The following is a 26788-nucleotide window of genomic DNA, read 5'->3' on the forward strand; positions in this document are numbered from 1 at the left end:
AAGACAGGATTTTCCTCCCCAGGGAAGACCTTCATTTGGGAGTTCACAAACTGGAATAGCAATGTCAGATCTCTTAGTTTTGAAGCTTTATCTTCAAGAGAAAAACACTTGCTGGGTTGTGTAGTTCAGGACTCTGCCCAATTGCTGCTTCTGCTTGTAAGATGCAAACCACATTCTTGGCCAACCAAAGCCTATGACTGTCTAGGTTCTGGAAGACCTGGGGATATCTTGTCTGTCTGGAAGTACCAGCCTCTGCCCTCTCCTTCTCCCCAGGCAAGTATCTGTGGTGGGAGGATTCCTGTTAATGCTTTGTGTGGGGAAAATCCAGGCATCTGTCCTCTCAGGACTCTTTTAGCTTCAGTTAGCAGCCAGTGCCATGATTACAGATCAAACTCAGAGATTTCACTCAGCTGATACAGCAGAATAGAAAAGGATGGCCGGTCGTCTTTCCTCTGAGCAGGGGAGAGAAGAGAGAGGGAGAACGTTAATGTCAGCTTGAGAGGAATGGCAAGATTAGGAGGGAACTGTGAAAACTGGGTATTAACAGAAGTACACGCTATTGTAGAGAAAATGCCAGGAGAAGAATGAGCTTCCTTCTGTGCAGTGCTTCGTTGCTACCAGCAGTGAGTTTGCCCAGTGGACACGAAGTACCTTGTAGCTGCTGGCTGTCATTTTTACCATCACTATTAAAACCCACCCCCACATATCTGCAGCTTTCTTAGGAAGCAAACTGTTGAATTAACTTGAGTTAGGATCCTTACAAAGACTTCTCAGTGAAGTGAACACACTCTACAGAAACAGCAGCTTAAATAAAAGGCAAAGAGCCTAGAGTCTGCTTGCCAGTGCAGATGAAAGCTACAGAGTGCTTCACCTCCAGGATTTTATCTTGTGTTAGTACATGCAATGTATACTTCTCTCCTTCTAAAAGCCATGGGGAAGAGAGCTTTTGTCTTTGGGAACTGGGGCTCTCCCATTACAGTACTAACCATCCTCCAGCAGTGGCTCATGACCTCATAGATTGCTTTGGAGGCCAGCTTGGGTTTGTACAGCCGAAATCCTGCATTGATTTCTTCCACCACTTCTCCATTGGTACGATTCTCATAGGGGATTTTACCTTCACTGAAGACCTCCCACATCAGCACTCCTAAAGCAGACAAATGAGAAAATTCACAAAGCAGCAAATAAAATCCTTCCACTCACTGTTCTCTGCAGCTCAGCCCTGTTGTCCTTTACTTGGAAAAGCAAGCTTGACTTCACTGCATTCTACTTCATCATAATTTAGCATGACAGGGTCTTTCCTCATGAATCAGATGAAGTCTAAGCGTGTTATGTGTCAGAAAGAAAAGCAGGGTTGTCTGTCTTCTCCCAGACTGTTAAAAGGAGGGAATGGTTGTGTGTGTACTCCATCCAGATGTGTAATCTGTGAAAGAGAACCTGCTTTTTGTCATTAATTCAGTTTATTTACTTTTGCCTCCAGTTAATCACATACAAGAGGCATGTCACTGATGTTCCTGACAGCAGTGTGTCCCACATCAGAATCTGCTAACATTTTGGTGAGACTCAGGAGTAAGAAAGCAGTGTGAATGGCTCCATTAGTCCATTACTCCATTAGCTGACTCCATTTGTCAGCTCAGCTTCAGCAGTGGGAACTCATCACTTACAAGAGGTCCCACATGGTGTGATTCCCTGGAATGAATTCACAGGGAATGACACAGGAATTTCAAAGGATTGTGGCATTCCTAAACAGTCAGATGTTTTTCTATGATTACTGTTCAGAGCAGTACAGAAACTCATGTTTCTTTTGTGTGATGGACAAGAGATAGGCAAAGACAAAAAGACTGTGGAATACCTTGCAGTTGGCCACCAGATCAGAGAGACCCTGCAAATGGAGTGACTACAAGGCATCTCTCTTATTATTAGGTTTAATTTCTTTGCTCATCTAATATGACTGACTTGGTAAACTGTGTTCACATTGTATTAGAAAAGGGAGACAGACAGATAGACTGATCTGAAATAAAGTTGTCAGTTGACATTGCTAAATAATGCCTGCTTTCCAGCTTTGAACTCTTCAAAAAGAAGACGCACAGAGATTACAGCTCCTCACCAATGATACTGGCTCTACTGAAGAATAAGCAAAGCAGTTGTACTTCCCCTGTGTGCAGGTTCCTGCACTGGGATTTCTCACACACATTTTGCTCTCCTGGGCACAGCAGGATTTCAGCCTGGCAGAAGAGATGAATGGGCTGCAGGGTAGTGGAGCAGAAAACTGCTCAGAGTCATGAGGCCATGACATGACAGAGGAATCCTCTTATGCAAACCCCACTGCATAACAAGTTTGACAGCTGTACAACACTGCTGGCTACACCTTTCACAAAGGACTGACCAACACAAGCAAAGCTCGCCAGTATTTCATTCAGCCCTGAAACTGGAGTGAGCCAACTTCACCTCTCTTGGCTTGACTGTAAATCAAACTGAGAACCCTTTTTGGAAGCATCTGGCTCTCAGTGTATGGGTCAGCTTCCAATTTGTAGAGCAAAAGAACATTCTTACTGAAGTAGCATCTCTCCCCATGTCACTGCCACCTTGCTTTGAGGTGTCAGGGATAGTTCCAAGGGCAAATGTTACCCCTTGTTATTACGTGGTGAGTGCTGACAGCCTCCTCCACATGCCAGGGGACATGGAAAGAGGAATGGTGCTCTCTAAAGCATCTTGGGTTGGGCTAGTGAAGGTGGTTGTGTGGGCCTGAGCACCCAGCTCCCACTGTGCTGCTCATAACCTACTACTGGAATACACAACTTCAACCACAGCAGAAGACAGCAAGGCAAAAGGAAAGCACAGAATGCACAAGCACAGACTTGCAAAGGTTATAATCCTTCATTATTTACTGCTAGGCCTGGAGCTGAGTGGCACCCCATTGACTGTGTGCTGTGCACAGCACACTGCACCGATTCATTCTGCAGTACCACAATTTGCATGCTAGTTGGAGAGGGGCCAGACACATCAGTGTGCCAGATCAACAGGCCAGGGGATAGCCTTTGTTATCTCCAGTGCCAATGGCCTTGGGGGAAAAAAATATACAACAGTTTTCTTATCTCTGAGGGTCCAGAAGGGAGACCAAAGAACAGATGCAAATCATAAAACAATGCATTAGGGAGCAGGAAATGAGGTGAGAAAATGTGAGCAGTGAAATAATATTGTCAGATTGGTGTAAAGCAAATGGAGTCAGCAAAGCAAACTTGGAAAGGCAGAGTTTTTGAGTGAACTATAAGTGCCCAGGACTGCCATGAAGAGAGATGGAGTGCCTAAATAGTTTTCCTTTCCTTATATAATCTTGTCAGTGACTCTCTAACCTTTTCTTGGACACTTTTGCTGTTATCAGCATGAAATGGAGCTCATTATTTGGCATTACATAGCATTGCACAGGTATAATACATCAACTTAGCAGTATTTGCAGTGTTCCAAATTACATATATAGTTTATGATTCTTTCCTTCAGTTAAATGATTGAGGTGTGGTTTCCTAAGCCAATATTCAGGCAAAACACCCTGGGAGCCCAGAGGATGTTGTGTTTAGGAGAGTTTACTTTGAGCCCCATGGTTTTCTGAGCTGGTGTTTGTTAATTTTTTCTCATCCTGACAAGAGGTTCTTACCAAACGACCAAACGTCAGATTTGGTGCTATAGTTGCTGTAGGAGAAAACCTCTGGAGCAGACCACTTGACTGGGAACTTGGTCCCCGTGGAGCTGGTATACTGATCATCAAGGACAATCCTGGAAAAGAAAAAGGTGGCAGCATGCTGAGTAACCCCCCTTATCCCATGACAGCCCTGCAGGGAGCATGCGCAGCCTTGGTGGCATTACCTTGACATCCCAAAATCAGATACTTTGACCACATGGGATTCTCCCACCAGGCAGTTCCTAGCAGCCTGCAAGAAAAGAAGGTGAAAAGGGAGAAGGTCAGAGCTGAAAGACTCACAACCACTCAGATGCTTTCATTCTGGTAGGACACATAGTGCCTAAAGAAAGAAGAATCAAAGTTTCACGGTCTTTGATACAAAGAAGGTGAAAACTTGAGGTTTTTATGCTTTGTGTACATTTTATAGCCAGCATGTTCCTATTGCCACAAAAGCATCAGTCTGACTTGCAGGTCTTTGTTGCCCAGAAGGGGCAGAGAAAGATCCTAAAATATCTACAAGAAACTCACAGTTCTTGATCCCCTAACAAAGCAGCAGCAGTGCCTGATGTGGCTTAATTGAACACCACATAATTAAAAGCATTTAATCAGCAATGTGTGTTTAGAACAAGCCTTTCTGGCATTTTCACTCATTTTTTCTCTCCCAAACACAGTTAAGGGAAATGCTTAATCAGCACTTCAGAGGATGAGCTTTTTCCTACAGTATTGATGCTTCTTCAGCAATAAGGGGAGATACCGCATCTCCTATCAACAGATAGGCAGGAGGAGTGTGAGAGCTGAAATTGAGGAAGGGACAAAGCACAGGTAAACGTTCATCTGGAGTAGAGGAGAAGTCTATGGGGAACCAACATACAAGGTCTCTGTGGATGACAGAGTTTTGTTCCAGATAAGCCATTCCTTCACACACATCTTGGCACATCCCCAGGAGGGTTTCCTTTGAGAAACTGCCCCGCTGGCTCCTGAGGTAGTCGGACAAGCAGCCGTTTTCCATAAACTCAAACACCAGGCATATGGGGGTGTTGTCAAAGCACACACCATAAAGTTGGACTAGCTTGGGGTGAGACAGTTTCCTGTGGGATAGGGAGGGAAGGTGGAAAGAAGCTGAAACAGAGCCAGTGCCTTCTATGCTTACAGTAACTGTGTTATATTTGGCTGCCTGTGTCACCCTGCTGCAACCCTCTTTCTGCAAAGGCCAACTACTAAGTAGAAAGAAGAAAATGTGTAGACAAAGTCTAATGTAAAATAGCACTAAGTATCATCCCCTTTTGATGGTAATGGTCAACAAAAGACTTTTCTGCATGGAAAATCATCCAATCAAATAAAACCAAGATCAATTTCCATCTGTTTTTGAAAGGAGGGAACAAAGTCAGTAAACCCAAAGAGAAAGACTTTCAGTTGTGCAAAGTAAAAATAAAATCTGCAGCTAAGGTTTTCAGTCAAATTTCCCTCAAATTTTAAGAGATTTCTCCATCTAATTATTTTTGACGAAAACCACTTTGCTCTCCAAAACACATCATCAACTTTCCTTGCCTTCCAGAACAGCAGAAATCTGGAAGACCATTCTGGATGTTCTTAGATTTAGGACAGTAATTTACCTACACTTTGAATTGCCTTTCTTTGTAATCAGCAGAGCTTACTGGTCTTTCTCTCTACTATTTATATCTACACTATTCATTATGTACACTACATAACCCAAGTTTAATTTCTGCATTCATATTCCTGAACATCATCACAACACCTTGGTTCAGTCTTCTGAATCCTTCAGGGTCTGATTTTCATGGTGAATCTACTACTTACATCAAGACCTTAGCTTCCTCAACGAAATCCTCTTCAGACATTGCTCCTTCACGAATGGTCTTGATGGCTACTTTCGTCCTCTCCATCAAGTAGCCAAGGTAGACCACGCCAAACTGACCACTGCCAATTTCTTGTACACGGGTGAGCTCAGAGGGGTTAATGATGAATTTTCCTGTTGATTGTAAGGACAAAGAGTAAGGATCTAGCAGTAAAACATTAAACAAAAAGCTTTTATGGGTTAAACATTGAGACAGGACTTGAAGTGAGACTTTCTGTCTCTCCCTCAAATTGACTGTCTGACCTTTGGTAACTTATTTGACTAGTCTGTGCTGCAGGTCATGTTTAAGTACAGGAACAGAAACATCCCTCTTTTTCCCCCATTTGTGTTGTCAATCCAGTTCTTCAAGAGGAATTGTTTCTACCATGCATATGTGCACTACTGAGCATAACATGGTTTTAAATTTCTTTTATGTTTCAAAGTTACAATAAAGATGATACCAGCAATCTTCTTGTAGACAACAATGTGCAAATGGAGGCAGCTTTCAGGAGGGACTCAGATTTCATCAAGTTATGCTATGCTCCTACTTCCATCACTTTTGTTCAAGCATTCATTTCAGTATTTAATGTTGATTTCATTGAGACCCTGGGATTCTCATCACCTCCCTCAAGGCACGGCACAATCAGTTCATTCAGTTATCAATGATAATAACAAAGATGATAATCTAGTGAATAGTGCAGTGTAAAGGTCTGAGGAAAGCTATTTATTGTGGTGATCATCACATGAATATTCATCAATATCCAAGGGGATATTCAGGACCACCCAGCTAACCAGTGAGGAGTGTGATTCCATATAGTCATGAGAGTATCATACCATAGCTCAGCCCTGCAGTGATTGGGGCCTTTTTCCTCCAAGAAGAGACCGCATACCGCAAGCGAGTGACAAGACCTGGATAACAGAGGAAAAGGTGGATTCCAGTTGTTGTTACAGTCATGGGAAGTGTGGCTGTCATTACCCAGAAGGCAGTCTGGATACTGGAAGCAGATTTATTGTACTGAGTTCTCAGCTCCACTTGAGGGCAGCTAAACCTCTATTCAGACTACGATTTCCTGCCTGCTAGAAGGAAGCCAATTCTGAGCAGTTTCAGCTAATTTTCCATTTTCACTGTGTCAGCAAATGTGAGCTGTGAGTTTCTATTAATTCTGATGAAATTCAAAATTATACCTTTTATTTGTAGGGTATTTTTGAGGTCCAGGATTTCCCTTTGTACTCCTGGGCTGTAGGGATGGGAGTCTTTGGTAACTCCCATGTCTGGCTATGGGTCATGGGCATGCCCCTAAATTTGTTTCAAATCAAGGCCCAGGGATATATCACCTCCTGGGCAAGAAGGGTCTGCAGTGTAATTCAAACAGGTAGCTTGCTCTGACACATCCCCATTGGCTCCCAGGAATGAAAGGGCTCTCTGTAGTACGTCACTATAACATTTGTGTTGGTCATAGTCAGCCTTAGAAGGATAACCAGAATGAAGATGTAATGCTGGAAGCTGGCCTGAGATGAACATTGTCCCACCATGAGTGTCAGGATAAGTGGAAGAAAAGGTGATGCCATGTAAGATTTCATTGTAAGGACAGGGGACTTGGGAACCTTCCTTCAGTAACCTGGCTGCATGATTAAACAGCAGCTTTCCTGCTCAGCATCAGCCTTTCCTTACCTCCTGCATTGTGCTGGTGATAGTTGATGAGCTCAGGTATGCAGTCAAACACATGCTTTTCTGCCAAGTAATATCGCTTGGGAAAGTCAGTTGTCTCATTGATGTGATAATGCTTTATTACAGGATTGTTATCCGTGCTGAAAAAGAGGAGGTTTTCTTTGAGGAAAACTAAGCTGCAGTAAAAAGACAGGAATCTGGGTATAAATGGAAGAGGAGCAAGTGAGAAAAGGGTAGAACCTTCACTACACACAATGAATGGGGGGAGAGCAAGGAGTGAGTTGCCATTGCTAACAAAAACTGTGTGCTTGCATGTTCGCCCTCTCACTCACAGATGGTCTCATCTCTAGAAAGGCTAAGGTTTCCTGATAAGGCAGGTTGAGTACAGTTTCTCCACCTCTTCTTTCAGAAGCAAATCTTTCTGCCCCATCACTGAAATCCTTTCACTAGTCTTGTATTACCCACCTCTGATGAGTCCAGGATATACTCCATGTTGATGCTACCAACACTTAATCTGGGTAGACAATGCCATTAAAATTACAGTGATGTTTAAGACACTATTTATAGGCATATATTTAGATGGAGAGAGAAGTGGAGCCTTTAATACACTTTGTGAATGATAGCTAACTTTTCTGCCTTTTTTGGAAGTGTTTTCGTCTATAATTTTCATGAGCCTTCTGCTCTCTCTTTATAATGCCAAAACAGAGATGACACTCTCACAGAAGCCATTTCATTGATGTAATTGATGCAAAAAGCTGCTGAGATCAGCTGTACCTTAATGCTTTGGTGAAAACAGAGACTGTGTACATGCCAGGCTGCCTTGAATCTCTCACCATGAAAGCACCTTCCCTACCCTGCAACAGGAGCAAAGGAGAGAAAACTGGTTAGAGACATAATGGGAACAAAAGAAAAGTGGTCTGGGGACAAAGCTCTGCTCATTTCAGCCCTCCTTATTACTTTGTCATGAGGATGTACTAAACATGTAGGAGAAGTGGGGCCATCAGCCAGCTGACAGAGCTTGGTCTGTCCCATGCACAGCTCTGATGGCTGCCCATGCCTGCAGGTACATGAAGCTGGTCTCTCTCTGGTGCTGTGTATTTTTAGCTCAGTTTCCTGTGGAAATGAGACGTGTGCTGTGTACATGTGGGTGTACACAGTGTGTGCCTCTGTCCCCTCAAGCCTCTCTAGAAATTTCAAACCCACTGGCTCCTTTCAATCTGACAGAACACTGGTGATAATAATTTCACACAAGTTCGATGAGATGAGCAGCCAAGTGGAAAGACAAGCCTCTTTGAGTGCTGTCCATTGAGAGAGCAGCTACAGAAAAAGAGTACGATTTATGCAACACCAGAAAATCCATACAGGAATGTATAAAGGATAATTTGCCAATGTACCAGAAATGGGAAAAGCTTGTACAAGATCCTGCCTTTCATAGGTACCCCCGTCATCCCGTATCCAAACAGAACTGTGGAGGAAAGCAGGAGTCCTCTACTCTGGCACTCACAGAACACTTTTCCTTTTTAATTGTTTTCTACTCCTCTGAATGCTAGAATGTATCATAGATCATGATCCTGAAGGGCCTGGCACTAATGGATCAGGTGGCAGAGGCAGAGAAGATTTAACATAACAGTTTGGATGCAATATGCTGTGCTGATCTACATGTTTATAACAAAAGCCACATTTTTCCTCTGTTTGCAGATAAAGTGCTTTTCATCTGGCATCCCAAGTGCCCGATTATTTTGTCCCCTCCTTTGCTCTACATGGTAGATTTCCTTCAGTTTATGTGTCGTCTATCTACCCACAACACCTGATGCAAACCTAATCCACCAATTGCACCCTGCCTTGTCCTATTTCGCACCTGATTCAGCTCCAGTGAACACAAAGGCTGAGAATGCTATTGCATCCCCTGCATATGAGCTGCTGACTTTCAGTGCTCAGCTCTGACCATATGGGATCAGCCCACTGAGCTATACACTTTCCAGGGTTATCTCTTTAATGCACATCTGTGCAACTTCTACCATACCTGCACTATTTAATACCTAGCACAGAGAAGCTCTAAAAAACATCTTTATCATGCACAGTGAGAGCTTTAGGACTCATCTCCTGGCAGTGTGGGATTGCTTGCACAGATAGGCAAGTTAGTTACTTGAAGATCTTTTCTTGTCCTTCTGTTTCACTTGACAGCAAATCTGGCCAAAGATCACTTGTGAGCTTGGCCACGTTTTCTGGGGGAAGATGTGAGGGCTGCAAAGGCTTTAAGCCAGAGGCCTCTGCAGCCACATGGGGGTATCTGCCACAGAGAAGTTGTGCTGGTAGGACTAGAAGGAAAAATAAGATCACTAAAACATGCGTGGACAGATCATGTAGGAGTTATAAGAACTAAAATCATATTTAAAACCACACAAAAATGCTTTTATTTGCATAAAATGCTATAATTGCAAGAAAAAACACTTTATTTGGGTGTCCTGTTAGTGTAACAGGTGACTTTAAAACTAAGGGTATGTTTGTGTGGAAAATTTGAATAAGAAGTTTATTCTATTTTCACTACAGTCTTCACTGGAAAACTGTCTCAACTGAGAAATGAAAGATGCTCACATGCACACACACACACAGAACTAAAAAAGCCCAAACCCATATTTCTGGCTTTCACCCAAAACACTTCAGCACGAGATTGGTTATATTTCAGAGAATCACTGCATCCACAGGCCTCCTGCAGAGGCAGAAAAGATGAGCTAAAATCAGTTTTCAGTCGATGAGTTCCGAAAGAGTGTTTTCCACCAGCTCCAGTTATTTAACCAAAGAAGGATGGCCCAGCTCTCTGCCCACACTCAGCTACCATGGAGGTAAGGGGGAGGCTGCTAGTGATCCTTTATCTTGCATCGCACACTAAGAACAGCCAAGGACAACACCGCAGCAGGACCGCAGGGTCCAGCTCTCTCTTACACAAAGCAACCCTCACAGGCTTCTCTTCGTTTGTCATTAATTAATTATTATTGCCCATCCACCCCACATGTAGCACTGGTTTACCTCATCCTTGAGGAGTGTTTCTGCTTTGCTTCTGCTGATGTTCTTATTGTACCATCTGAAAACATCAAAAGACTCCCAGTCAGTGTTTCAAGGCTAGTAAAGTTTCTGCTGAAAAGCATCTGAATTCAGTGTCCCCAGCATGAGCCACATTATGCAGGGTAGCAATGTTTGAGGCTTGTAGAACAAATCCAGGGCACTTGGAGACATGAGACAAACACAGGCACAACTTACTCATATATTTGCAGATTCTCGGGTGATTTTTCCACCAGGTAGCTACTTGGCACATAGCCTTCATGCCTGTTGAAATACGACATGGCGTGAGTGTGCCAGACAGACAGGATTTTCTCTGTGTCGGTAGGAGTCAGCCCTGACAGATTTGCCTGCTCTTTGCATGATTGTTATGTATTTAGTAGGGTTACTGGAGAAGGAAACAACTGATTAGACCTCTAAACTTGCAGAGTTTCAAATTTATCACTATTTTCCCCCCACATTTATGACAGCAAATATCAGCTTGAGCTGAGGGCTGTTTATTTTATTAACATTCAGATCCTTTTCTTAAGCTGCCTGAATTCAAGCAACATCAAAGGAAAGAAAGTTACTATAAATAACCTTCAATCACTTTTTCCCTGTATAACAGAGGATAACTTTCACAAAAGTTATACAAGAGGCCAGCATATATGTTAATGGGAGAACAAACTGGATTTAGAATGGGTTTGTAAATTGGCTGTTGAAAAGGGACTTACCCATTCTTATCTTGAATCAGCCACCAATGTTCCTCAGAGCTGTCAATCACATAATATTCCTCATTACGTTGTAATGTCAGCTCCTGCGGATTCTGGGCTTCATAGTCATATACGGCCATGACTAAGGCTTCCTTTGGGTCTAGCAACAATTTCTGCACAAATTAGGCAAAAGGCTCATCATATTCATTGTCATAAAAAAACAATGGTATGTTCTCTAAAATGGTATATCCCTGGCAGCATTGGTTTTCTCTGGGCTCAAAAGCCTTAAAGCTGGGAAGCACCCCAGGCTGTCTCATGAGGTATGGTGCCAAGATGAGAATTCTAGCACATTCAAACTATTAATTTAACATAGAAAATTCAGTTGCACAGAAAAGACGCATCTACTTCTTCTTATGGCAGGATTACCTCTGTCTGATCTGTTATTCAGAGATTCCTCTTAAAACCCTTTGGTGATAAAATCTCCATGGCCTCCCTAGAGGGGGACTGTTCCATGCTCTGCTGCCCTCCAGACCTTTTTTCATGCCCTGCTTCTCCCTTTTCTCCCTTCTTATTAAATAAGCTGAAGACATTTTATCCCATACACAAGTGAGTTTGGAAAATCACTTCTCTATTCCCTTTCACAGCAGCTTTTCTCATATCCCTCCTACTTCCCCAATTTCCCTGTCTATAGATTCAAAACAAAAAACAATTGAAGCTTCAGTCACCATTGGAAAGTCATCTGTGAAACCAGGCTGACTTTGTAGGAGTGAACTTCTGGCTCATGGAAAAATATGGAAAAGGCAACTGAAAAGCCCAGGGAATGTTATCACGGGTGATATTCCGGGTCACCTCACTGCGGTGAACCTTAATGAGGGTATATTGACCACTGCTAGTTAAACATACAGGACAGGACACCAAGAACAGCTTCATGTGCCTCACTGTACTCACCCAGTTATCTTCAGGAGTTGGAGGAAGAGGCTTCTTTGAGGCTGGAAAGTAATCAAAAAAGATAATTTGAAGTAAATCTGAACAAAACCAGGGGAGAAAATGTCAAGGTAATGAATTGATAAAGGTGATATAAACCCAGTGAATAATGAGGCTTGGCTTTTCAGAGTAAGACAGTCTGCACCTATACAGTGCCTCAGCCACACAGCATGGGTTTGAAACTGGGGTACAGGTAACTTAAGGAATCCCCCAGGTAAAAGGTTACAGTGTCTTGGGTTAAGAATGATTGACTGCTTATATGCCTTTTCAGGAGACAAAGTAAAGATTATGCTTAGCCATTGAAACCACAAAGGAAGTGTGGTTAGGACAAAATAGGACACACAGGGTTGAATTAGTGTATATCAGGAAAGCTCTTATTATGGGTTTTTGATGGATCATAGCTGATCAAATTCTTAGTTCTCTATCTGATTCCAAAGACAGCCCCAAGCATCACACAGAGGAAAATATTAATTCAAAACAAAGAATGCCATAAGCAGTTAAATATAAGCCGTAATATATCAAGAAGCCAGCAACATGCTTCCTGATAGAAATGTAACAAGATATACCTTGATGTTTTGTGTGAGACAGATCCTACCCTTTACTTTTGCTAGGAATAAATATTTTCAAAGTTGGGATGGTCTTCACAAATCCCATACCATTTTTTGTAGGATCATACTCCACACAGCCCACTGCCATCTTCTCGGTCTGAGCACAGCATATCCACTTGCCATCTATCCAAAAATCTGGATGACACTTTGAAACCAAACTGTTGTTGTTTATGATTTCTGGAAAATGTTGGGGAAAGGAAAAAGAAGAAATAAAAAGAGGGGAAAAATTAATTTATTCGCATTGACACCAGCTCTGAAAGATATCTGGAACTGAATGGAAATAATCTGCACTCAAAAGAAGCTTCTTCTTCTCAAACCAAGCTTTTAGTTATTATTTTATATCAACCTCTTCCATTGATGTTTTTATTTTTCCCCAAAAGATCGAATTTCACCACTGATGTGGAGGAATAGCCTTCCTGCTGCTGATGGAGCCTATACGTCTCTACTGAGGGAGACCAGAATCCTGTCAAAGTGTCTCTCTTTTTAAACTGATAAACACCAAAACCACAGAAGGAAGGTCTCATAAAAGGAAATAAAACCTGGAAGTTCATATACTGATGATTCCTGAGAGACTACATCTTTACAGTATCTATAGATGTAGGGCACAGACACTTGCTGCTTTGGCCTGGTGTCAGGAGGTCAAGGTGCTGAATAAGCTGGCATTCACCAACACTAACCATTTTTTGCACATGTAAATACTAGTCTTGAATATCTGTATGAGTGATTAAAGGTCCTTGTTCTTGAAGCTCAGGCTCCTCGTCTGTAATAATAATTTTCCTAAAAGGAACAAAACATTTCTGCTGACCTGTCTCAAGAGACTATTGAAATTGTTCAAGGGAAGGAACAGTCTCTGAATGTTGAACAAGAAGATGTGATAAAGTAGAACCTTGGAGCGAGCACCATCCAGAAGGGGAATAAACAGTTGCAAGAATAAGTGCATGAACTTAATAATATCTCCATGAGACACAATATTTTCAGAGTGAGCAATACAGCAGCTTGTGTTACAAAGCAGGAAAAAGCTATGACAGAAGCTTGGTGCAGTTTTCATGTAACCAAGTAACAGTTCTCTTATGTCAAGTATTAGGCTTTATTTCCGCCTGCAGTGGTTAGTTATGGTGCCTTCAGCTCAGCATCATTACAGCAGAGCACAGCACAATTCAGGAGGTGAACAGGAAATGAAAGCTGCGTGCAAAAATGTTACTTAATAATTGTGGTTCCCTAAGCAGGTTGTTATCTAAACAAAAAATTTATTAGTAAGAGCTGAAAAATCTTTAATGCAGAAAAGATTAATTTCTAAAAACAAAATAGACATGGAAAAACCCTCATCTCTTCCTGAATAAGAAACCTCAAATTACAGTAACATATTAACAGTTTATCCTTGAAAGAAGCAAATAGAGCATTCCATGGCCAAATCTTCTACTGCTGCTGCAAACACACAAGCAATCTAATGTTATAACCTCATTCCCCAATATCACTTTGCATGCTTAAATCTAAGACTTTGACCCTTCTTGCATATTTTATCTGCATTTTAGTCTGTAAAAAAAAACTGGTCTGGGATAAGTAATTTCAACATTAGATGAGCACAGGGGTATTATTACCTTCTTTCAGTGTAAAGACCCATCTCTGCCGGCTCTCACGATTAGGTGCAAACACATAGAGTATGTAGTTATCGTGGACGATCTGGAGAGAGGAGTGAAGAAGAGAGCAAGCCATTAGAAGCAATCCCACATATGCTGGGCATGATGGAGCCACTGAAAGCAACAAGGAGCAGCCCTCATACCAACAAGTTAAACACAAAATGATGACATGCGAAAGTGGAGTAGCAGAGTCTGTGCAAAAGTGTCTCTTAACCTCATTGACTTACTTAATATGGAGTAGCGATTATGATCAAGAAAGAATTCTAGACAAGCAGTGATTACATCATTTCTATGCTGTTAAAAAATGCTTGTGAAATCAGTGGAGATGTAGCAATTTCAATCTGCAGAGGGTTTAGAACGTTACTTGCTGGTTGCAGTTTATCCTTCTAAAGCATCTCTGGGGAAATGGCTTCTGTTTCTTAACGTTTTCTTGTTAAGATACCTTCACTTCAGATCTAAAAGCCAAATTTAACCTTTTTTTTGTATAAATATAGATTTCTTGCAACTCCCTGGAGATACTTGAATTACTGTTATTCTCCAAAGTTTTTAATAGCTTTCAGTAGGATTATAGAGGGGAAATAAGAAGCCAGAGCAGATGAACAATGAGCAATCAAGATGCTGTTTTCATCAACTTGGCCTTAACGACAAACAAATGAAGGAAGAGAAACACAGAATGTTTCTGAAATTTCAGGCCAGAGAGTAAAATCATCACAAGAACTGAGATGACTCATAAACTGAATTGGATGACTAAAATTCGATTTAATGCATGATCTATAGTTCTCTTCCAATATTTATCTCAACAGTTTAATTCCAAATGGAACCTGATCTCTTTGATGCACAGATGTTTTGACCTGTCTTTGAACAGAGGTTTCTGAAAGAGAGCAGCTGGTTTTAAAAGTTTTTCCAGGGGTATAGATAAGGCAAAGGTGATTATTGTTTAAAGAACAGGAAACACTTGGTGTCTCTTGGCCTGGTGCCTTTGCAGCCACATGCAGACAGCCGTGTGACCCAGTTTTCATGCTACATAGAAATAAATTACAACCTCTTTTACAAAAAACAGAAATAGGAGAGGAATAATTCCCACTTGTTTAAAGCCACTCCTGTTGATATTATGATGTCTTGACAATGTAAAGCAGAGTTTGGAATACGCAGTAAGCAGCTCCCCAAAAGACGTAGCCATAAGCATGCACAACTGCACATAATCACTCATTTCATGCCTCTGCAAGGGGCTCACTTGCCAGATGAGCCAAACAAACCTAACAAGGCACTGGTGGTTCCACAGAAGATTTACAGATGGGCACAGTCAAGATATATATTTTTTTAAACCCAGACAATATAATTTTACAAAATACCACAAAACGGTAGGACAAAATTTAGATGTGCTACAAGCAGGAGCAATTACCGCAACCTCAGTGGAGCGCTGTCCATCATGACTGGTTCACTGTTACCAGCCCACCAGTACTGGTCTCCTTGTTCTTGTCTTGGAACAGCCTCCCTAGCACATCACATTCACCAGTTTCTGATGCAAAGGCCACTGAATGTATTTAGTTTCAGCACCACACATGTAAATCAGCCAAAACCCTGGGAGGATTCCGTGTGTGAAACACGGTCTTTCTCCGAACATGAGTTAGTGGCACAGCTGAATACTGTGTTAAACATGGGATAGGATTAGAAGATCTAACGATCCTTTCTAGTTTAAAACCAATTAGTGTAAGAGCTTATAGGCCCTGTTATAAAACGCAGTCTGTGATTCCCCAGGTCACTTCAAACCTTGATCTGCTTTTTCTTCCTGTGTTGGGTTCATTAACAACTGCTCTATGAGGGAGAATTTTACTGAAATACTAAATGAGGTGGTATCTCTCTATCAGTACAGTCAGCAGACAGACTCACCTGGAAAGGGTATTTATACTGACAGGGAATGATGATGTCACTTTTCACAATTTCCACACATTTAATCCTAGAAAGCTCCACAGAACCTTTCAAAGTCTTTTTTTTCTAAAAGACAGAGAAAAGCAGTTGGTTAATGATAATGGTTGTGGATAAAGTGAAGCATTAGACAAGATTGTCCTGTCCATGGGGGTTTTGATTTTAACGGAGAAGTAGCAAATTAGCTGATTATGTAAGGCATTTGAAAGTATGAAGAATCATTCTCATATATGGCACCTCCACATGGACTGCACATACACACATATATGAACATATACACACATATCTAAACATGCATACATTTCAACTCAGCACATGGGTTCTTAGTGAACCAGTCAAAACCTTTGATTGAAATTCAACATGTTTTTTTTCTTCCAACAAAATGAAATGCCCTTTTAACCAAAAAGACCTATTTTAATGAAATGTTCAATTTACCAACGCTTTTGTTTCATCCTGAAAAGCTACAGAACAATGAGTATTTTATTAAGAAGATATTTGGGTACTGAGAATTTCAAATCTTTGCATTTTAGCTCAAATGTAGCATTTTTACCGCATCTGTGTTCCAAGAAACAAAACACCTCTCTGGTTTTGTTCTGTCAGGGGTTCTAGCTAAGCAAAACATAACAGGAAATTTTGAAGTAAATAATAGCCTCAAATATTTGCCAACAAAACTATTTTTCTGGCAGCCTCTGCCGCATTATTATTCGTCATATACCAGATGCCTACATAATACTATGGGCTGTTAGGAAAGGTTAAGAAAAGAACAGACATCCAAGTATCCCAACTACCTCAGTGTACCCTATTTCCTACTAAGTCCTTACCACATAGCTCCTTGGTGTATGACACTCAGCTTTTGCAAGAGAGGGGTGAGATGGATGCTGCAAATGGCAGGCGGGAGCTGAGCTGAAGCTTGGTGTTTGGTGCACGCTTCTGAAGCATTCACTACAAATATGTTTGCTCTTTAGAGGCAAACTGGTTTCCTGTTTTGCTTTGTTTTCAGTAGGGATTAAACACTCTTTGTCTCCCGGCTCAGCTTTGTGACAGTGTGATGGAAATCAGTGAGATTCATGAACCCCAAAACACTGCAAAATCTTCTGTTTTTGCAGGAGAGAGCACGAACTCCAATGACTGAGTTGTATTTCTCACAGAGTATCAGTCAGAGACACAGCAAGACTTCGGCAACCTTCTCGCTCTCCCTCAGACCTACAATGCAACCCTTTGTGTCCTTCACCCTCCAGCTCCCTCTTGCCCCTTCTTCCCTATGTCACTGTGACCCTGCAGCTCTGTCCTGCTGGTGGCAGCTGTCCCCACTGCTGCACTGACCCTCACTGCTGCTCTGTTGCTACCTTTAGTCATTAAATTTAGCCTAAAACAGCAAAGAAGCTGCTGCCACTGGAGATGGGGTGAGATTTGCCACAGTATACTGTCAACAGCCTCAAACCAGAGAGGCCCCAAAGCTTCTCAAACCTCGTTCTTGCACAACTGGCTGGGTATTTTGCCTTTGTATAACTGGACTTGAGGAAAGAGAGGGGAAATTATTGTAGTGTGGTCTCACATTGCTCTTGCTGGATTTTGCTGGTGTATTTGGTTTTTGTATTTGTATTTGCTTACAGTTTAACCAGTGTCTCTGGATTCACTGCCAGGACTGTCTCCTGTAGACAACATCTTTGCATGTAGGTCTATGGGGTGAATTGGGTTCTTTTTATACTAATAAACCCAAGGCTGTAAAGCACCCCTAAACATAAATACCAATTAGATGTCCAGAGTATTGCCAAGCCTTAGAAGGCCTTATTGCACTCCATTTTCACCATCTATTTTCTTTTATTCTCATCTATTCCAGTCTTTCTTTCACAGAGGAAGCCAGACTTGGCTTCCTCTGTCTCTTTGCCACAAACTCCTCTATCATTTGTTCTGCCCCTGGGACTTCTACCCTTTTGATGAGACTCAAAACCATTTATTTTCTATAACAGCCTTCAATTTTGGTAGCATTGAACCATCCTTCATCTTATCCCTTTGAAGTCCCAGGGCTTAACCACATACAGTCCTCCTGTGAGGCTTTAGGAATCCAGTCACACACTCTGTTCTTTCACCGCAGATTGTTGATATCTTTCCAGACTCTGCTGAAAGATAGGGTCCAGCCTTTTCAAGGAGCATTATGCAGTCATCCTGCAGCTCTCATCACCTACTGTGCTCCTTTTAATCACATAATTCAGAAATGGAAGCTCCTCATATCCTCATAATCTCACATTGCAGTGCAATGTCAGGGTACATATCACAGCCAGTGCATTGCCCAGTAGATCCTCAGCAGATGGGACTTTGTTGATAAAAAGCAATTACAGCCCTGTAGCAGCACAAACAATGGAAATACTACTCACAAACCAGGCAGTACCCAGAAACTGGGCTGGAAACTAAACATATCCCTGCTTTTGTGATGCTTGACTGCACTTTAATCCAACAAAAGCAACTGGGCCATTTTGAAGGGAGTGGAGAGGAAAAGCCTCTTAAAAATGGTCTCCAAAAAGCCTCAAAGACTTGTTCCTAAAGGGGAGAAACAGAACATGCTGACTAATCTCCGTTTGTTGTTTTCAGTCTGACGAGTATAATTACATAGATGTTTTAGCTGGTTGGTCAGAAAAAGCATCAGTGGTCTTACTGTGTAATGTGTGTGTAAAGATAAGCAAGGCATGCTGCTGTCAGTGTGCTGCGGATCAATCCATCCTGTTTTATTTCCTTTGGTGTGTTATTTGCAATGTGGCAATTCTGGGAAGGTGAGCTGACACTTCTGAACAGAGCCAGGTTCGTCACAAGCCCAACACATTACTGTCTTCATCTTTGCTATTTCACATCCTCTTGCCAAACAGCTCCAGCAGCTCTTTCACTGATTAATCCTTTAGTTTGTGTCTACTGCATAAACTAGGTAATCCCAGTGGTTCTATTGGCCTTAGATAATTGGACAATTGTCTATGGGACAATTGATAGCCCTAACCTGTGATTCTGAAGGCATCTCATGGTGCTTGCTCGGGGAATAAGCTGCCTGGCACCTACCACATGCAGGGATGTGGAGCCCATGGTGAAAGGTCAGAGAGCTGTCAGCAGCTGCTGCAGGTGGCAGATCTGAGCTGTGAGAACACTTTCTGACCATGGCTCTGCACCCTCAGGCTTTGTGAATGTCTAAGATCTTGTAAGATATGGGCTCTCCAGTCTGAGGGATTTGCTACTTTCTGGGTAACACTTTGCTGTTGCTATTTGTGAAGCCCATTCATCAAATGCTCTGCACCAAGCACTTCAGCTGAAGGTCTTTAGGTGGATGCTTAAAGGTTTTGCTGAACCCCACTTATTTACCAAAGAGCCCTGGCAAGAAAAGTAGACACCAGTGCTGGAATCAGAGGCAAGGGAGGGAAGCCAAATGCTAGAGAGAGGTAAGACAGGGGTAGGCAGAGCCTTATCTCAAAGAGCACAGGAAGAGAGAGCAGGCAGCATTTTCTGGTGCAGAAAGGCAGAATGCCATGTTTCATAAAGCTCCCTTGGTTCAATAGTTGTACTAAGAACTTGTTTCTTTTCTGCTAGTGAGGGGAAAACCAAGCAATTAAGTGTCATATGGCCCCTTGTCACTACCAAGGGCTCTCTACACTGCAGCTAGGCTTTCCTTGCCCTGCATCACTGGGTGCTTGTGTTCACATCTCCATCTCCTTGTACTTCATCCCCATTGCCTGTGTGTCCCTTCCTTTGCAATGCTGGCTGAAGCAGGAGGTCAGGAGAAAGCTAAATTATAGCTGTGGAGGAGCAAGGTGGGAAACTCCAGTCTTCTGTAAACTCAACTGCTAAAACACTTCCATCAGTCAGAGCATTTAATGACCTTCTCTGTAGTGTCAGGGTATTTTTTTAAAGATCTGAGCTAAACTTCATTCCCTGCCTTCACTTACTGTCTTGACTAGAAGGAGCCATACTTAATCCATGATTAAGTGGATGTCGGTATTTGCCTTGGCACAAGGCATGACCTGCTTGTCCTGTGTCACCTGTGCTCCAGCTGCTCTCAGTGTGCCCCTGCACAGGGCCAGAGCCTGATCTGGGGGTCTCTGTGGGCCTGAGGAGGTGAAACCAAAGTGGGCTTTTTTTATCACTATATACAGTCCCTCAGGAACAAACAGAAAAAAATAAAAGCAAAACCACAAATGCCTTGACTTTTGCATTCCCCTAGGATGAAGTGCATGTTACTGTGAAAAGAGGCTTGCACGCACATTGAAGTATTTTTAGATCAATGAGACTGTGTGCTTGTGACATAAAATCTTTGTCCTTGGCTTTCAAGCAGAGGCTAGTCAATGCTACAGCTGACTTGTCCATGTGTAGGTGACAGTCCTGCTCCGAGCATTGGTCTAATGCTGACCCCATGCACAAAGGCTGACTAAATGAACTTAAGAAGTGCCCGCCAACCAGTATTACCATGGTTATGTGATCTCACAATAAAAAAGGCTCATTGTGGCAAACAATAAGAACTTCATCCTATCACAGCTCCAACAATAAAATTTGAATTATTAAAAAATCCATTTTGCATTTACAGAGGTGTACTAAAGGATTCATTTAATATTATGCATAGGTTTGTACCTTGTCCACATCTTTTTTAAGGCTGTGTTGATTTTAGTACATAAAAATTCACTGAAACAAGTGTGATGTAGACAGATGCCAAAACCTGACTTCTTTGTATACTATATGTGATTAATGTGTATATATTAATAATACACATGTATGCAATATGTGTATTATTAATAAATTAATTGGAGATGTGCGTCAGAAGGCAGATGATATTGCAAATTCTGGCAAGCAAGCAGAGCTTGTTAATAAATACATGACAAGTTATGAAGAACATTGTATCTACTCATGTGTATTTATTTGGAAGGTAGTCTTTAAAACTGTAATTAAATCAATTTTGTATGAGGATTAGAGCTTCATGACTGTAAGGTATTCAGAATACACAAAGCAATGAGGAATGGTATGATTTGTCACTCTAATTTAGAGGAACATCAAAATAGAGGTCTCTGGAAGAAAAGTCTTGGTCTGTTTATGTTAGAGTCTTGGGGAAAAAAGTCTTTCCAGGGCAGGATGGGCAAGTTGGATTCTATGTAGAATAATGGAGGTAAAATGGACTGCTGGACTGGAACAAAGTGTTGCTTTTGTTACTGGTGGTAGCTGGACTGTTGCAAGTTACCCAACATGTAGATAACAGAAGCAGCTGAAGCATTTTAAGGATGCTGATAGAAGGCTTTTCAGCCAAGTTTATTCCTTTGTTCTCCTGGAATAAGAAACTGAAAGCAAATTTCAAGGCACACTAAAGTGCCATCTTTATATCTGAATATCAAAGATCTGAATGAAAGAGCCTAGGACAAGGCTGACTCATGCTATTTGACCTCCTGAGCATCTGACCAGTGTAGGAAGAATAGGGCTGATGTAAATGAAAAGAGAACTCAGTCCTTTTCTGTGTGCGCTTTTCATTGCTGCCTCTAAAAGCTGGACTCATTTTAGCCCATGAGTGCATGAAGATATAAAATTAAAGTATTTATGTGCCTGAACTTCCCAGGTGTTGGGTGCAATTTTCCAGCCCTGAAATAATTCTCAAAATGCCTGTATAGGGCAAGATGCTCATTTTTGAAGAAGGAAAGTTAGTGTAGGAACATGGAGCACTTCTCCGCAGCTGATACAGACAGACCCAAGCACTCTTTGCAGGTCTGAGCCATGCCAAGATAGCAGCTCTGATGCAGGGACCATGTAATGGTCAAGGTACCACATCAGTGTGGTGCTAGCCCAGAAGACAGCGGTCTATTCACTAGGTGTGCCATCAGCCTCAGACATCTGTGCCCCTTTTAGACTACAGCCAGCTTGAAATACAGGGAGAAATGCTGATTTCTGGCTGTTCCCATCCGTCAGGAATGTGACATGTTGAAGACTATGCAAGAACCTCTACTTAGTGTCTGAAATACTAAACTATCTCTCTTCACTATCCTGCCTGCTAACCTGAAGGATTTAAGCATAAATCCTTACGATTTGAGCATTATAGGCCATTAAGCAAATGGGATATAGATAACTCGCCAGTTTAAATGTTTTGCTATATAAGGACATTTGAAACTCTGTCCTAGACATCTCTCCAGAGGGATTCATCTGCTTCTTCTGCAGTACTGCAACAGTACTGGGACTCTGAGAGTATCACATAATGTTGGCATTATCTGTTAGCCTTGTGAGGATCAAACTCATTGAAACAGTTAGATGATTATTCCCATAAGCTCATTTACTCACATGTACAATAGCTATAAAATCAGACCCTAGAAATGAAGAATTTTTGCTTATGGAATTGATTTGCATGTTCTAATAAAGGTCCTTCTGATGTGTTTTAGTAGAGACGGGGGCTGAATACATGTGCCTGTTATCAGGGCTTTGCTTTATGTTAAGACAGCCCTGCATTGTGCACTGTATAATGAATTCCAGAAAACACAGCTTCTTATTGTTGTCAGTTATTAGGGGCTCATTCTCCTAATGCGATATGTAAATATCTTTCATTAACATTAATGGTAATGGTGTGTTTGACCCCTCAGGAGAACAGTGCTTTCTGTCTACTATGGCCATTACAACAAAAATGCCATTCCAGTTTTTGCAAAGATTTGCTTCTCTGATGTCAGCTGTCTTGGCAGCTTCTGGTATCATTTACAGAATTATCCCTGTACCCTTCTGACCTGTTTAATTTCTTGGTTTGGACTGCTGCAATAAACTCTTAAACATCTTTTTTATACCTACGATGTCAAAATGCAGAGAAAGGGACTGGCTGCTAAACCATTTTAAATACAGGCAAAACATGTAAGCTTGGGTTTAACAAGTAAGTGTATGCTTTACTTTAAGCCATCCAATTGAAATCAGTGGGACTTGTCTAACTGTTAAGCACTTCATTAGTTGTTTTACTTGACTCTATGCACAGGCTGTTATTACTGACTGACCAGGCACTGGAGGGGTAGGTACTGTACAGTACTGAACCCTGAGTACAGTAAGATATCAGACAGGTTGGAAAGGGGTTCTTAAAGAAAACTCTTACAGCAAACATCTACAGAGATTCCCCTTAAAAAATACATACTTTAAAAGCTCAGATGTTGCTGGCCCCATCTCTATGGAGCCTGAGGATACTCCCCATGACTGCAGCCAGCTGGCAGAGAACAGCAATGTCCCTATTGCTCTGCCCTAAATCTTCAGAGCAGAGCTACATGCAAACTGACTGCTGGCAATGGTGACAGCCTGTACTAGCCCCTGCTGGCCCCACAAATTTCTGGAGAGTCGTCTCTATGGAGCAAACCAGTGCCAAAGAATGAGCACTACAGACCATTGATTTAAATGCCTGTGCACACTCCCGAATCCTAGTTCACTCAGTGGGATGGGAATAGCCCATGAGTCAGGCAGATACTGTAAGTTTCCCTTCACTAGCTGTGAACTCAGTTGCTGGGGGTTCATTCTCTTCTCAGCACAAAACAAGATGGTACTTGCATGGGCTGCCCTAAGCTTTCCTCTCCAGAACACCAATGACTTGACCACAAGGAGGTCTCACCAGGATGGTTTAGTTTTGGGGAAGATAACAGAACAGGCTGAGGATCGGTTCTGGGAGTATTTCACAGGACAAACTCTTTTCTCTCAATTACATACAAAGTTCTTCTGCTCATGTAACAACCTGATTTTGACAGTTTGTGTCAGAAAAAAAAATTAGCTTTTCAAGCAAAATCAGCCCCATAATTAGATATACCCACCATCCCTCAAATGTGTATATGGGCCTAAAGTACACCTGTGTTTACACATACATAATACATACATGTTCAAAATGCATAATATATAACATAAAGTAGATAAGATACCAAACCCTCACCTCACCTAATCGAAGATTAGGGGAGAAAATTTCCAGAGACACTCCCAAGCCTATGAACTCTATGCCCCACTGAAAGTCACCAAGTCACATTTTCCAAGCTATTTCAGTGTCTCAAGATGCTGACAGACACCTACTGTGACTCCGCAAACATGCCTATGCAAAGTCTATGTTGAGTTCATCTCAAGTCCACCAAGGCTCAGAAAGAGCCAAGGAAAATTAGTTGTGGAGATTTCTCTAAACACCCACAGCAGAATCAGTTTGATTCTTTTGAAAATTTAATCCAAAATAAGTAAAATAGTTATAATGGAATTTAAAATCTTTAGTGGCATTTGAAAGATAGTTTGGAGAGCAGACAAGGAGAGTCTCAAACCAAATATACAGTGTGCAGCGACAGATATTATCCTATTTAAATACAGAGTTAAGAAAAACACCTTCTATAAAATAAAAGCAAGAAAAACAATTTGTTGGGCATATTTGAGAGAAATAACCTGCATGTAAAAATGGCTATTAACCATAAAGTTGTTATCCAGTCTCAACTAACCTATGATAAAATACAAAGGCACATAGCTATACACTATGCTATGAGGATCACTTTTCTCATTGGGTTCAGTTTTAATTTAATTTTCTGCAACTGAGCAAGATTAGATGGTCTGAAGTTTCCAGTGCTGTATAGCGAGGCAGCATGATCCCCAGTTCTGCTCTTCATACAGTAATAGTGTCTAAACATAATGGATTAACAGCATGTTCAGCGACTGCTGGAAAACAAGCAATATTATTACACTCATACTGAGGCTCAGCAAACATCCAGCTAAATAGAAGAAGGAAATAATTCTCATTTCAATAAAACACTTAGCACAATGGGGTGCTCAGACTGACTTCTAATTTTCTTCATATTTAGTAAACCAGGGCAACACAAGCTTAGGGAAACGAAGCCTTGTCTGAGCTCGGGTCTCATCATCGCATCCCTTCTGAAGTTAACTCTGAAAATGAACCACGTTACACATTGCAGCTGAATTTCTGTTAAAAGCATGACTGTCTCCTACCAGCCATCAGTCTGCTGCCCTGAAGGAAGGAATGAGAGTGAAGATCTGTGGATGACTTTTTTAGCAGATGTAATTAGGGTACATTTGTCATCTTTGCAATACACCACTCCAGGTCATTGCTGTACCCATGTGAGCTGCCAGGCACAGGCTCACACAGCTATTACATACTCCAATTACAACAGCCCATGCTAAATTCCTGCAACAAAACTAGATCCCTGCTATAAAACAGCAAAGTAGTCTTATTCCTCTGTGCACACCAAATGCCCACTGATCACCTCTGACTTGACCATTTTGCAATTTTCAGTGAAAGGTACTGTAGTAAGGACCAGAAAAGTTAATAAAAATTAACAAAGATTATGCTTCCCTCCATTAGCATCCTTCCCTTCATTATTCTGTTATAAAAGATAAAATGGCTGACGTACCCCATGGCGATGTTCATAGTAAGCCAGCTTGGATTTGGTTAAGACAAAGAAGCGCACTTTAAAGTTGGAAGGTGAAGTCCTCCTCTTCTGCTGGGATTTTTTGATCAGCAGCTCCTCTAAGAGCACACAGTTATTCATGGCTGAGCCAAGAATGGTTGTCTCCCAGGACATGGGGTGCTGGTCCTATGTGCTCAGTGCCTGTCCAAGAAAGAGACACAAGAAGGAAGACAGTTAAGTAAAAAAAAAAAGGTATTCAAAAGGCAGCGTAGGTGCTTTGAGCTTTATCTTCCCATCTACAGCAAAGCTTCCTTTCTGTCAACCCATAACCACATCCTCTCTGAAGTCATGAAATGAACAGCACATGTTGAAATACACGCTAAGGTAAATGTTGTGGAAAAAATAACACTTGAGGGACATTCAGTAGATGTGATTCAATTATTAAGGATTAATTAAAGGGGTGTGGCATGATGAAGCATCTGTCTTCTGCTCTCCCATACAGTTAGCAATGCACACACTGAACATGGAGGTACAGGATGAGTGTCTCTATTGGCATCCTAAAAGTAGGTCATGTATCCATATTGCTTTTTCGAAGGACTGGTGCCTTCCCGTTTTGAGTATTTAACAGTTGACTGTGTCTCTCAGATTTCATGCAACTTATTTTTAGGAAGTTTCCCACATACCATGAAAGTTCCTAGTATGTTAGCAAAGAAAATTATATCCAGGATATACTTGTATAAGGAGCAATAAATAATTGTAGGTGTTAGATATTTAAACTCAAAACAAATGGTTACAATAACTGATAACTAATCAGTTATCACTGGTTACCACTTATTGATTACTGACTGCTTCAGGTACAGCCTAATCAGACTGTGGCTGGATGCTCCAGGAGGCACAGGAACAACATGTCTCTGCAGATGCAATCAAGACCAGTGTAATCAACAGTGAAGTGAGCACAAACATCAAACCAAGCACAACTGGATTCCTCAGACTTCAGGGCACCATTCAGGGCAGTTTGCACCAGGCTAAATACAGAATTATATAAAAAAATAACATGGTGTCAGCACAACAGCACTGTTAAATTTTAAAACAAATGCAATTCATTTTCTCTGCTCTTTCATTTTTAATATTTTGTGTATTTTTTTTAAATTATTGATGTATAATTGTATTGGTGATGTTATTGAGGTTTGGAGAGATGGAGTCTGGTGGAATGTGGGGAAACTGCAGTATTTTCATTATTTTGGTATTTCTGAAAACTGTTCCAGTATAAATCATTCATCAGTGCTGACTTTTGGCTTTAGTTTAACATAGCATTAGGGTAAAAGGAGGTAGCTCCCTAT

General features: G+C 41.5%; 1 protein-coding gene across 3 annotated transcripts; it reads right to left on the bottom strand.

Moving 5' to 3' along the window:
• Nucleotides 1–380: 380 nt before the first annotated feature.
• ITK (IL2 inducible T cell kinase) lies at nt 381–25622 on the bottom strand. 3 transcript variants are annotated; one of them, XM_005147306.4, is made up of 17 exons: nt 25452–25622; nt 16063–16167; nt 14134–14215; nt 12584–12712; nt 11892–11932; nt 10965–11116; nt 10453–10518; nt 10222–10276; nt 7969–8048; nt 7198–7334; nt 6360–6434; nt 5489–5660; nt 4545–4761; nt 3859–3923; nt 3650–3768; nt 987–1144; nt 381–452 (listed from the first exon to the last, which is right to left on the bottom strand). In XM_005147306.4, the coding sequence occupies exons 1-17, from the start codon at nt 25620–25622 to the stop codon at nt 381–383; spliced, it is 1896 nt and encodes a 631-aa protein (XP_005147363.2). The 3 variants fall into 3 exon arrangements, with proteins under 3 accessions (XP_005147363.2, XP_033922790.1, XP_030903245.2); XM_034066899.1 differs by having other exon boundaries at nt 10965–11095; nt 11883–11932; nt 25452–25589; XM_031047385.2 differs by having other exon boundaries at nt 11883–11932; nt 25452–25589.
• Nucleotides 25623–26788: the final 1166 nt, after the last annotated feature.

This window comes from Melopsittacus undulatus, chromosome 10, assembly GCF_012275295.1.
Source record: "Melopsittacus undulatus isolate bMelUnd1 chromosome 10, bMelUnd1.mat.Z, whole genome shotgun sequence".
Classification (NCBI taxonomy): domain Eukaryota; kingdom Metazoa; phylum Chordata; class Aves; order Psittaciformes; family Psittaculidae; genus Melopsittacus; species Melopsittacus undulatus.

Bases quoted from the DNA above. Each gene is read 5' to 3' on its own strand.
- ITK (XM_005147306.4), bottom strand. From the start codon at position 25,622: ATGTCCTGGGAGACAACCATTCTTGGCTCAGCCATGAATAACTGTGTG. The intron at 14,216-16,062 runs GTGAGTCTGTCT...TCCTCTCTCCAG, and splicing joins AGTATAAATACCCTTTCCAG to ATCGTCCACGATAACTACAT. The intron at 8,049-10,221 runs GTAAACCAGTGC...CTCCTGTTGCAG, and splicing joins AAACACTCCTCAAGGATGAG to GGTAGGGAAGGTGCTTTCAT.